The sequence below is a fragment of the Falco naumanni genome, chromosome 4 (assembly GCF_017639655.2).
Source record: "Falco naumanni isolate bFalNau1 chromosome 4, bFalNau1.pat, whole genome shotgun sequence".
Lineage (NCBI taxonomy): Eukaryota > Metazoa > Chordata > Aves > Falconiformes > Falconidae > Falco > Falco naumanni.
In genome coordinates this window covers 69,547,899-69,560,620 of record NC_054057.1, presented here as the reverse complement: position 1 = coordinate 69,560,620, position 12,722 = coordinate 69,547,899, and the positions used below count along the sequence as shown (strand labels likewise).

At 37.0% G+C, this 12,722-nt stretch overlaps 1 protein-coding gene and 1 long non-coding RNA gene across 9 annotated transcripts in view; one reads left to right on the top strand and one right to left on the bottom strand.

The window, feature by feature from the left end:
- MRTFB (myocardin related transcription factor B) overlaps nt 1–12,722 on the bottom strand; it is an 85,312-nt gene that overhangs the window by 24,666 nt on the left and 47,924 nt on the right. For 5 of the 8 annotated variants that reach the window (XR_005827321.1, XM_040589882.1, XM_040589888.1 and 2 more), the window contains 5 exons: nt 8,126–8,191; nt 5,656–5,711; nt 5,031–5,106; nt 3,913–4,074; nt 3,187–3,371 (listed from right to left, as the gene is read on the bottom strand). Coding sequence is in view for 7 of the 8 variants with exons in the window: in XM_040589882.1 (XP_040445816.1) it covers nt 3,187–3,371; nt 3,913–4,074; nt 5,031–5,106; nt 5,656–5,711; nt 8,126–8,191 (545 nt within the window). In the remaining variant the exon portion in view is untranslated. Of the gene's footprint in view, nt 1–1,676; nt 2,764–3,186; nt 3,372–3,912; nt 4,075–5,030; nt 5,107–5,655; nt 5,712–8,125; nt 8,192–12,722 lie in introns of those variants that run through there. The other 3 variants (XM_040589884.1, XM_040589886.1, XM_040589889.1) reach the window with 2 other exon arrangements.
- On the top strand, nt 8,201–12,008 carry LOC121086318. The gene is made up of 2 exons (XR_005827332.1): nt 8,201–11,331; nt 11,678–12,008. It is a non-coding gene; the product is annotated as an uncharacterized LOC121086318 (long non-coding RNA).

Genomic DNA, 12,722 nt, shown 5'->3' with positions numbered 1-12,722 from the left:
TTACTTTGTAAAATAATGTAAACATTATTTCCTTTGAACAGATACTCTATTTCAAGTTACCAATAATATGATTTCTGCACCTTTTCTTCTAACTGCAAACAAGCACCTAGCAGGTCAACAAGCAGCAGTGAATATATTAGGAAAACAGTCATTATATTCTGTCTCATCAAGCAAAATACTTCAGCTGTTTTGAAGATAGCTGTTTAATGTCTGCAGAATTGTGACCACCACAATTTGATCTGTTCAGAGTAGTGTGCCTAATCCTTAACAGATGCAAATACATCAGGTTAAAGCAAGTTTTACGTCATCAGTCAATGCGAGCTGGAAGTTCTCAAAGTTATGTTACACCCTCTGAGGCCTGGAAACGTGTGGAGGAGGAACCCTCAAAAAGAACTCTGGCTGCACTCTGCTATTTTCAAAACATTCTTTGTATTTTATGTTGTAATAAAACCTAAAATTTGCCAAAGGAAATTAAAAGAACAAAGGAGCAATTTCTCAGACACATCTCCTGTAGAGACATGCTGTGCTGTTATTCCTTATTTCAAAAGGAACAACAAGGTAAACATCTGGTTTATTCTGCAGAAGAGCAACTTCGCATTTTACATCTGTGCACAGAAGTGGCTATAATACATTATGAAATCCATAAGCAAAGGACTGAAGTTCTATCTGAAGTGCTTTTTCAATCAAGTGCTCTGTTGCTGCAATCACCCATCTATCTTATGCTTCCTACTTGAAAAGCTTTTGGCATGTATTGCTTTGAGTATTTTTATTTACCTCTCCATTAGGAACCTAACTCTTTACTTGGGTATCTGATTTCATGTGGTTTGCTTTCAATTTATGCAACAAAAATTACATTCTCTCGACATGAAACCTAATTCACATCTCAAATCTGTATGTTAGGGAACAGCGAAAAAATCCAGATGTGCCGTGCATTGTGTTCAGCATTGTTTTGGATTTGCTATGAATCCTCTGAGAGTTTGAATATATAAATAAACGCATTTTCTAAAAGAAAGCTTAATAAAAAGACAAGCATGAAAATAATTTGAACTGCAAAGTTAAGCATCGTTTCCTCCTTTGTGTAGTAGAGAAAGTGATGAAGGAAAACTCTTAAGAAGTCCTCCTGAAAAAGATCTGTTATAGATTACAGTTGACCAACATTAACCTCAAGAATATTACACATTTGTAGTAGTACCATTCACACATTGGCCACATTTTGATACACTCTTAAATTCTTTTAAAATAAAGAGTTTTAACGTTTGCATTATACAGGCCAGAACATCTTGTTCTTACCAGGTACAGACTTGCATGAAATGAAGTAAGATGAAGTCCTAAAGCTTTTGAATTTCCATCAAATTCAGACTTTCTCCTCAAATTAATATAAAACATTTCAGCTAATCAAACAAAAATGACACCATTACTCACATTTCTGTGTTTGCATACAAATGTGTGGTATATCAGTACCAAGTACGCAAAGCTGAGTGCACTATCCTTTAACAGATTATTGGTAAGTCATTTCATATATATAATACTGTGACGAAACCCCAAGTCTTTCCACTAAATAATTTACCGAAGTGATGCATTTTACCATTCTATCCATGTTTACAATCTGAAACATAAATTACTTTTCCGTGACAATACAGCTGCTTTCATTTATGCACAACAGGAAGTGGGCTTACTGGCAGAAACAGTAGTTCAGGCTCAAGGAGTTTTTTTTCTAGCACACACAATGGCTCAGCAGACGTGTAAATTGGATTCAGCAACAAATTCAGCATTGATAGAAGGCAAAACTTTTGTTACTCTTCATTTCAACACATGAACAAAAACTAATGGTTCCTCTAGGCAAGTATAACTCAGAATATAAGCACAATCTGTCATTTACTCAGCTCTGTCAGTCTCAAATGAACAAGCTGTTAATGAGTGGGGATGAGTACCGTTAAATCTGGCTAGTTTGGAGTTTGCTGAGTGTTCAAGCTAGTTGCCATCAGACAACATGTGATGACTTTGCTTGGCTTTCCTGCCACTGGAGCCTTAATGTGGGGCTCTTTCTGTGTGTAGAGAAGTTGTTCCATGAAAGCTGCAGAAATCTAGTTAAAAGCAAAACCTTCTCCTTTTAACTGGGCTTAAGTTAGTGAGTTTAAAATTAATAGCTGAGGCATGACAGAAAACATCATAAACAATCTATTTAAGCTAAACATAGTAACCTTTAAATAAATGCATATATATCATTAATGAATAAACTCGCTGAGTAACTCAAAGATAAAGACCTGTGAAGCAAGCGCCGCACAAGATATCTGGAAGCATCCAGATAACTGTATGATTATGCATATAATCCTGGGTTTTCAGTAGCTAACAAAAGATAAATTAATTTCTAGTACATGATGTTTGTTTCATTACTGTTTTTGCAAATTTTTTACATCAGCACTTTTATAATGTGTTTAAAGATAGGGTAGGCAATGTTACTGCCCATTTTAAATCACAAAACGAAACTACTGTAAGAAGAGCTCTCTTGCAAAACTCATTTCAGTCAAGTGTTTTCATTCAAATCCACTGTTCTTTAAATACATATTCAAGTGCTCTATTAAAAAGACAACATTTTGTCTGCCACTGCAGATTTAGTGACTTTCTTTGTAAGGAACTCAAGAAAATACTAAAAACTATAAATCAACATTAAAGTTATTTTATATTCTTAAACAGCAAATTTCTTAGGCAGTATTTGAAACTACAGGAGAGAACGTTTAAATTATGTGGGAAACCTTATTTTTTTTACGGACTTTTCCAGGGATAACGGACTGACGTCAACTGTTGTTGTTTCAGCTAAGTCTAATTCTCAATGAGTTCAAGACCTTGCCCAGAATGAAGACAGACATTAAGTAATCAATAACAGCTGGAGCAAACCACGGATATGACCTTTTAAACAACTTTGGGAAAGCTGTAGATCTTCTATGGGCCATAACAAATTTCAGTGATTTTATGGCTTTATTGCAACTACAGTCTATGGAAATTTTATTACTGCCAACAGCTAAGCCAAGGTTCTAGCCTGTACACTCCCAAACAGAAAATAGAGTTTCAGATGCTCCTTTGCAACAGCAAAAGTATTCATTCCATGGGAAACTATGCCCCATTTCTACAGCGTCAGACCTAAAAAACATACTGTGAAGATTTTGTTTCAACATTTGAAAACTGTACCTGTGCTGATGTAGCAGCATTTGGTGTTACTGGTGATGGTGAGTCACTTGGTTTTGGCTCACCCGGGGAAGCTGCTGAACCCTGGGATTCTTGGCTGGCTGGCTGATCTGGTGATAAAGCATCACTGCTGTCTTCATCAAATGAATAATCATCCAAAGCTTGGGGATAATTCTCTTGTCCAACTGCTAGAAGGTTTACAAAGAAACAAGCAAAACAATTTTTTTTTCAGTGACGCAAATTTAGACATTGGTGGCAGAATTAGCTAATTACTGGAAAATGATCAGGTTTCTGCAGCCTAAACATATGGTAGGTAAGTATTTATTGTGGTTTTATTATAACGACAGCCATATTAAATCATATTCAAGGAACTGATAAAACTAGGTGCATAGCATAAGTTATTAAAATAAGAGATTAAGAGGTACCGTCAATGTGCATACAGACACAAACATATGACAGGCTGAGGAATGGCCACATGTTTAAATTATTCCTAAGAAACAAGTCTTTTCAAAGAGAGTATTGAAGTATATAAGTCCAACTTAGTTTTGAATAACAATAGGATAACTTCAATTAAATGATGACAGAATTTAGGACTCAGAAACTGAAATAGTAAGTACCAATAAAGTTTGAGTATGTTTTATTTTAGAGAACGCTAACCTCAAGAGTTAAATTATTGTTTTCCAAAGTGTCATATAGATTACAGATAGAAGGTGTGGGACTTCTACTTGCCTATAATAGCTTCTTTAACACTGGAGTCTACAGGAAGAATATTTTTTTCTACTAGTTCCATAGGGCCAGGCCTCTGAGCAATCTTCTCATTCAGGTCATCTGCCAGACGAGCTCTCTTCAGTTTCATCTGAGTGGCTTGTAGTGAAGGCTCTGCAAAGGTCTCTGAAAAGATAGAATTATTTAAATATTCTGTTCCATCTTTTCTCCAATTTCATGACAAACAACATTGTCTTGTTTTTGCAATAACTATCCCACTTCTACCTAAAGCAGGCAAGTGTTTTCTGAAAATTCTCAAATTAATAAGCAAAAATAAGATGAGTAGATGTTGTTCATCTCCGTGTTTTTCTATAAATATAACCACTTTTTTAACAGCAGTAATACTTTTGGTAAACATTTGTATAATGTCCAACAATAAAGCAGGGACTGCAAAACAACAAGTGCTAATTATAATCTGAAGACAGCATTTGCTGCTCTAATGGTTTACCAGTGTGAGCTGTGGTAAAGGTTTAATTAATCCAATGATTTTTGAGTCTCTCTTGGCAAACATCTTAAAAAATCTGCCTTTACAGATAGCTTCTAGCACAAATTTGAATCTTCAAAATTGTATTTCAATGAAAAGCTGGAGACAGTCTGTCAATACGGATGTGATCTATCAACATGTAAGCTCCTATCTGGGTTTAGTATCCAAATGCATGTTTTGAAAACTAATGGCTATTAAATTACTTGGATGATGGTTATTTGGCAATGTCTGTATTTGGTTAGATTATGGTGAATGCAGTAATGCAGCCCCATTCACAATGACTAGTGTTTCAAACAACAAGGCAGAGTAAAACTCAGGTTTATTAAAGACTGATTGTGATGCTGTGTGGCAGGGGAAGTACAATGCTGTCAGGTATGCAAATAAATACACAGTTGAGAATACTTTCACTGCCATAGGTGTATCTATTATTACACATATTCAGAATACAGATTACAACAGACACTGCAGAAGTAGAAAAATAGAGCATGTAAACCTTTAGAAATAATTCATATCAAAGCCAACTGAGTTAGAAAACTGAGTGCATAACAGAAGTTCCTTCTAACAGTAGCTCAAAAGGTACACACAGCTGGGTACATACCTTCGAGGATGTGCATCCTGACCAGCTCAGACCGGTCCGGCCTGCTGCGAATCTTGTGCTTCAAAAAATTTTCAGTCTTTAAAGAAATAAGGAAATAGCATTAACTACCGTTTACTAGCAGAATCAAAGTAGTTTGATAAATCATTGATGTCCAAGCAACAAGTATTTGCAGTTGCACTCAGATGGGTGGACACTGCTGTTAGAACACGGGCACCAGAGGGGTTTGGTTTTCCATCAGTTAAGCAGCGCTCATGAATTTCTATCTCCCCCAAACAAGTTGGGAATGTTTCTGGATTTGATCCCGTACCACCACACAAAATCACAATAGTACAGATTCTATAGAAATATAGAATACTGCACAAGCATAATTTACCCAAGTATCCAATCTTTAACTGGAGGTAGCTGTGTATTACGTTACATCTGTAAGCTTATCCCCCCACCTTCATCTGTGAAGAATTAATAAAGGTCCTCACAGATCTCACACCAACATTTTATTTAATGGATTCTTCCAAGATAAAAGCACATGTTATTACTGTAATGGTGATGATTTTTTCATGTTTAGTATCACATACAACCAACTATCCGTTTTCAGATGTTCATAAGAAGTTGACACAAAGCGGTTTACCCTGGCTCGCTCCAGACTCTTTATCTGCTCATGGAATGCAGCTGGACTTTTCAAAGCTGTGAAGGGAGAGTAAGAGTTAAATTGACAGGAAGTGATTTCCAAAATAAATACCCTAATCAGAATGTGTGTATGGGTGTTTAACACCATCTCAAAGTTGTGGTTGCATCCGACCTGGCTTACATTTGACTCAAGCTAGTTGTATTCACTTATATTTAACAGAGATGAGCAACACTCCTACGCAGAATACTGGAATATTTGATTTTAACAGGTACAACCATGTAAAAATTAACTTTTTCACTACATACACTGGGGTCTACTTACCAAAACTGTTCTGCAGTGGAAATTTTATGAGGTAAGGTTCAGAATCCCAAAATACTGTTTCATTTATTCCATTGTATTTACTATCTGTCTACACCTCATACTTGCTTTTGCTAGAGAGAACCGGATCATTCCCTAAGAACTATCCGTGCTGATTTTTTTTAAAAAAAATTGTGGAACCCTCAAATGTTCAGATATGAAAGCAGAATGGTGGTTAGTGGCTAAATAGCCAAGAAGAGTAAAACACACCATTCAGCTAGAAATAATATGAACTGTAGAGTGCTTCATCTCAATTGAATTGTTGAAAGGAAGTGAAATGGCTGCAGGCATAATCCATCTTATTTGCCACACTTCTGGCACTTTTGGCAGAGATGAGGTACTGCAAAACAAAATCTTTAACGCTTTTTGACAGTTTACAGGTTTTTTTCCAGGTTTCACTCAAAAAGAAATGGATCATTCTGTTCCTGAAGATAATCAACACTACAGAGCTGGAAAGGTGAAGATGCTTTAGCAAAGCAATGTGAAGCCGGCTGCATACTCAGACACCTTCAAGAAGAGACGAGCTGTAAGATACTGTGCTTTCAAGCTAGAACGCACCAGTGCACACTGAGCTATTGACAGTAACGTGACATAATTTCGGTATGTTTTCAATGGCTGGGATTTTTGTTTAAGAAAAGCCTTCTTCAGCTTTCCACAGTTGAATCTTTTGACAACATGGAACTATATCCTGAGTCCAGTATCACCCCATACTGTCCACTTAGGGAATCCTGATGTGTTCTATGCACCCCTCATTCTGAGACCAGGCGGATCTCCAAAACAAGCCAGAAGATGCTGTACAAACAATTAGCATAGTCATTGGAGGAACACCAATACATCTCTAACGAAAGAATTAACTGCATTTGAATTCTAGGCCACTACATATCCATATTCAGGAGGACACTCGTGACTGCTAAATTGGTATGAGGTATTGTTAAGTGCTGCTGTTGAAACAACCATCATCTCTAACAGATTGAAATCAATAATAGAGAAAATGGATGCCAGCAATAAAGTGCAATTGCATAAAGCACACCAATTACTTTCAAAATACAAGTGCTGTGTGTTCAGACATACAAGCGTAACAAATATCCAAATTTTTGCTTGTCAAAGCAGTATGATCTGCAATTAAATTCCAGAGGTAGAACAGAGATACGGATAAAAATGGTTTTCTGAAGAACTGGCAACTTCTTGCATAGCTCTCAAGGATGGTCAGTAGCCAGGCCAAAGAATCAGAAGCTCAATGTTACAGAATCCTGAAATCATAAATACACCTCCGGCTGTATTTATGAACTTGGTGACATCGCTGCCTGTGAGACACTTCATGCTAAGGTGATCAGCAGCATCTTAACATTCCAAAGACAGCATCTGAAGGCACTCATTGAACTTTTACCACTATATAATCTTTGTTTTGGAAAAGAATGCAAAACTCTTACAGCAACTTGGACCACTTGCCAGATGTGTCAAGGAACTTCCAGCAATTGGAAAAGACGTCCCCAAACCAAAATAATTTTCTAAAGAAACCAAAAAACCAAAGCCTCTTCCCATATTGTTGGAAAGGCATTCGTACTCAGAAGGAAAGGCCTAGGCACAGAAGCTAGGTCTTACATTAGGTCATACGACGCAGCGTACAGTGCCCAGCCTAATCCACTGCCTCATGTCCTCTAACATCACAGCTTGCAAGATTTGACACAGAAGACACATCTGTTGGGGCCTAAGTCACAACTTCGATGTGTCCTTTGTTTCTGTTTGGTAACCCTTGCCATCCTACTCTTCAAAGACCGCTGGCTTTGTTATTGGTGTCCACTCATTTATACAATCAAATTTATTTCAGTTAAGATTAATGATAATTTAAAGAGAGAAAAATAAAAGGAGAATCAGACTTGTCTGCAAATCCTCATGTTTTCATCACAATGGCTATTTTAACTGGAACTTTAGGTAAGGATGATGAATTTACTTCATGCTCATTTAGATTACCAAGAAGATCTCACAAGTTTTTTCAAATGATAATTTTTTTTAATGATTCTCACAGAAATGTTTATTTTTATTATTTTGTATATTCAGTTCATAATTAATACAGCAAAGTAAAACAAATTACTAGAAATAATGTAAGTCTTACGTGGCATGATGCCCTGGTCCACCAGCTGTTCTCGTGTCCGTCTTTGTTGTAGCCTCAGCTGAAGTACTGACAAAAGAAAACAAATAATTTGGTTCATATGTAAGCATACTATCCTGCTGAAAGTACAAAAAAAAAGTAGTATCCAAAGGATACAAAGTATTTCAGCTTCAGAAATATTTTTCCTATATTTATTCAGACCTGACAGTAACCTCAAAGGCACCTATCATTAAGGATCAACTGCTGTTAACGTAGTTTGGAGTGGTTACTTCCAGTCCCTAGTTATACTGGTTTGCTGCATTTTGGTCACACCTGATAAAGGGACTGTATTTCATGCACACATCCACTTTTCCCATCAGCTAGGCCTCATAAGAGGTTATCAAGTATACCTCTAAATCTAGGATTATTTTTTTTACTCCCCTTGTAAAACTACTCTTAGATAACAGATTCACGAAAACATAGTGAGGTATGCTTTTATACCATGAACTGCAACACATGATTATATATAGCCTTCTCACACATCATAAACCAATCTTACATGACTGCACTATGCTGAAATAGAAATTAGGTTTGCAGAGCATTTTAAAAGAAAAGCTGTATGTGTTTGGTTGATCCTTTTTCCTTAAGGATTTTTTTTAAAAAAATATAAAGGCTTATTGTACATTTAAAATAAATCTTGATGAAACGTAAGAAACTGAAGAGAAGCCAGATTTTACGTGGCTTATTCAAAAACACCCAAAAAGTGATACAATCAGGAACAGACCTTAACCTCTCTCTGAACATCAGAAAATGTTTTCCTGATTTAGATATGTGCTATTGTAATTATTTCAAGGACCAAACAAATCCACTACTGCCAAATCTGGGAAAATGGTTTACAGTTTCAGAGGTAACTTCTTATGTTTCATTACATTTAATAAAGCGTACAAAGGTTCTCATCTTACTGTAAGAACAACCAACGTGACACACATGAAATACCATACCAGGAACTGCACAAAACCTGGGGGAGGGCATAGGCATAAAGGCCTCATACTTTCAAAGATTAAGGCTTTTTTCTAAATGTTCCCAGGACAAAAAAAGAAGGAGAAAACCAGTAACAATTTGTTTCTTCTGTTGTCCCCTTCCCCTCGTTTCTGTAATTGTCATAGTGCGTCATTATTGTTTAGACACATATAGCCATTACCCTAATGTGAAAATTTATCTGTTGAACAAAAGGTGGTCAAGATGCCTGGTCAAGAAAAAAAACATTAAAGATTTAATATTTGCATTCTTAAATTCAGCCTTGACAGCTTATTATGGATGTATGATTATGACATGCTGTTCCCATTGTATTTCACAAGGAAGCAAAACAAACTAATGCATTGTCCAAAACATCAAAATGAATGTAATTTCTAAAAAATTAGGCTAAGGACAAACTTCATTGTTTTCAGAATTTAAAAGGAACCAGCTTATTTCCTGTTCTACAGTACAGGAAGGATACTCTTCTGGCTCAAGCATTAAGACCGGGAATAGCAAGTCCTGAAAACAAGTACATTATTTTAATGTGTCACACAAACATCGAGAATTTCAATACAAACTTTTCATGGCTGTGGCATGGCAGTTCTGTTCAGAGTATACAGTATTATTACACAGGAATTACAAAGGACAGAGATGGCAGAATGCAAAAGTAACAAGAAAATATAAACTGATGGAAAATCATCCTAAATGTACTGAGTTCCCCTGGAAATGTGAAAATACCTGCTTTAAGTAATGAATTGAATTTTCCAAGTAATATTAAATGACTGTAAAGTTAACCGAAGACTTATTTTATAATAGCTTGAATTTATTTTTGGTCTTCCTCAATTTCACATAGCTCCAGGTAAGCAGTGATGTGATCTCTTCTTAAAATATCTCTTACTAGAAGATGCATAATTGCGCCACCTGAAGTCTTGAACCAACTCAAACGGTGCTGTGGCATATTCCTTTCAGCAGCAGGTTGCGTTTGGCATACGGTGTAGCACAGCTACATACTCCCGGTAAGCTGAGAGCACGGCTAGAGAAAGTTCAAACCTTTCTGCAGAAAACAATGTGGGTTTCTTAGTCCAATTAGTCTAGTCTGCCCCCTAAAATGCAGGTAAGTGTGTGCAAACACACATTTATGCAACTGTACATCCAGAATCCACACGCTTTATACAAGTGTGAATTAAGAAAGAGAGTGTATTGGGTCAGGACTGAGCCCATTCCAACAGAAAACTTCAAGAAATGCACATTTCAATGGAAATGCACTTTAAGCACATGATATAATGTTATTAAGCCTCTATCCCTGGGGATACCGCTAAGAATGCACTAGCGCAAAGCACTGAGAAATTCCCTAACTGGCGTGATGTTTACAGGAAAGTAAAAAAACTCTGCTATGTTCTTGGTTTGGTTTCTCTTCCTTACAATGGTAAAATCAAGAAAGCGCAGTTAGTCTTAAAACTAAACGCGTGATCCCTTTAAAAATCTTTAATAAGTTTTACCCATCCAAATGATGTAAGAGACAATTTATAAACAACATGGCAAGACCACTGTATTTCAGACCCAATATTTTTGGTCCTGAGTAGATTAAAACTTGTCTGTCTTCTGTTCTTTGCTCAAACTATGCTTCCTTTTACACAATTAGGAAGCCGTGCAAAGCATTCAAAAGCATGTCCTGTTCTGGGCAGGAATCTTATCCATGCTATACAGCTCTATTTGGTCCAAATTTACACCATACTTAAATTTGGCTTTCTTGGAACACTAAACCCACTACAAATTTGTCTACCAAATCTTTTACCTAGTTACAAGTCAATTTTAAACATATGCCTCTATTTCAGGGCTCAAGGCCTTAAAGAAAAGTGACCTGCTCCAACATCAGTTATGTCCAGGGTACAGCTGATACACATCATCGGGCACAGGAAGTAAATCAGAGTTCGTATTTTTTCCAACTCCATTACCTGGAACACAGTGGATCCACAAAGAAGTGCTGGTAATATTACAACAGGTGCAGGCACTGATGTGAGTAATCTACCGACATATGATAGGCAAGTCATCTATGAAGAAAAAAATGCATCTGTGGTACATGATATTTCTGATTTCTAATGTGTTTTTCCCTCAGACTTCCTTTTTTACTGAGCTTTATCATAACATCCGTTTTGTAGGTGCAGTGGCTCAGCTATGACTACCTAAGCATTGCTAGTATGGTGCTTTCAAATGTAAGTAAACAGATGTGGGAAAGTTAAGCACCTTTGAAACTGACCTTCATGCTATAGAATGATCAAACTGTTTTGCAGAGTACATAACAACAATTTCAAATCCCTCACTAATTCACCAATTTGGACAGCTGGCTAAATCGGAAAACTATTTTGTGGAAAGTGCATACACCATCTATTTCACAAAACCTGCTATGGACCACAGATACTTGTTCTTCATCTTATCACTATTTAAAATTCTAAAGTAGTATCACTGTAATCTCAAACGTGATATGCAAAGTCTTTGTGCAGGGAAAGGATAGCTGAACTAATCAGAAATTATAAGAAATTTGTTATTTATTATTTACAGATCTGGCTTTCACAGAACCAGATATTGATGTGACTCTTAAGACCAAGGCTCTTCATCTTTCACATGAAAATGATCAGATTTCTATTCAGCGTTCCACTACATCAAGACAGACAATGCTCACTGTTAGGTCTACAGTTGGATTGGATGGTCTGAAAATATCCTACCAGTTCAGCATTTAGCAATTATTGCATTTTAAGTTTTCGTTGGCAAGTTTGTGGGAGGAAAAAATCAGAAAGGTCTCACCCTGCACTTTGCCAATACACGTAAACTCAATAACTACTCCAACGCTTCTAAATATATATTCCCCTGTGTTCTCCTAAAACATACTTCACTACCCGAGGTATATTCAGCTGCTGAAATTTCTCTTTGAGAAAAACAAACCAACCAAATCATCCCACGAACAAAAACCCCAGTGTAACAAAGTTTCTGTGTCAAGGTCCTGTTTTGAGCCCTCTTTCAACAGCCATACTAACATGGCAGCGTCAGGAATGTACCACGCGTGCGCCCAAAGAGGAAGACACTTTGGACACTGCGATCGCGCTGGTACAGACATCGCTGAGTGAGATGCAGTTCCTGCAGCTCCCTGCTTGTGCCATCCGGTGTGATGTGCATCAGAAAGGGGAAAGGCTGTGCCTCCCTCTGGCATCGCACTCGCACATGACCCTGCCCCCTGCAAAAACATACCCCAGTGCATGTGTTACTTATATTTATAGCTGATGCAATTTCTGTTAGTTCCTAAAATTTAATGCTGCTTGGCCATGGCCACGACGTGTGGCATTCGCCCAACAAATGGGGCAGGGAGACCAGAATAAATCTATTCACCAAAAAAACCATTGGTAATAATGCAGGTAGCTTCTCTTATTTTCCAACTGCTTTCAACTAATTCTTTAGTGAACATCAATTCCAAATGTAGGTGATGGGAAGCCCTGCTAGATGACTTTGAATGTACTGAATCTGTGATGTGTGGCTTCAGTCATGATCAGGTATTTGGCTTCAGCTTTGCAGAAAGAGTAAAAAACCTGACCCATATCCTACACAACGTATA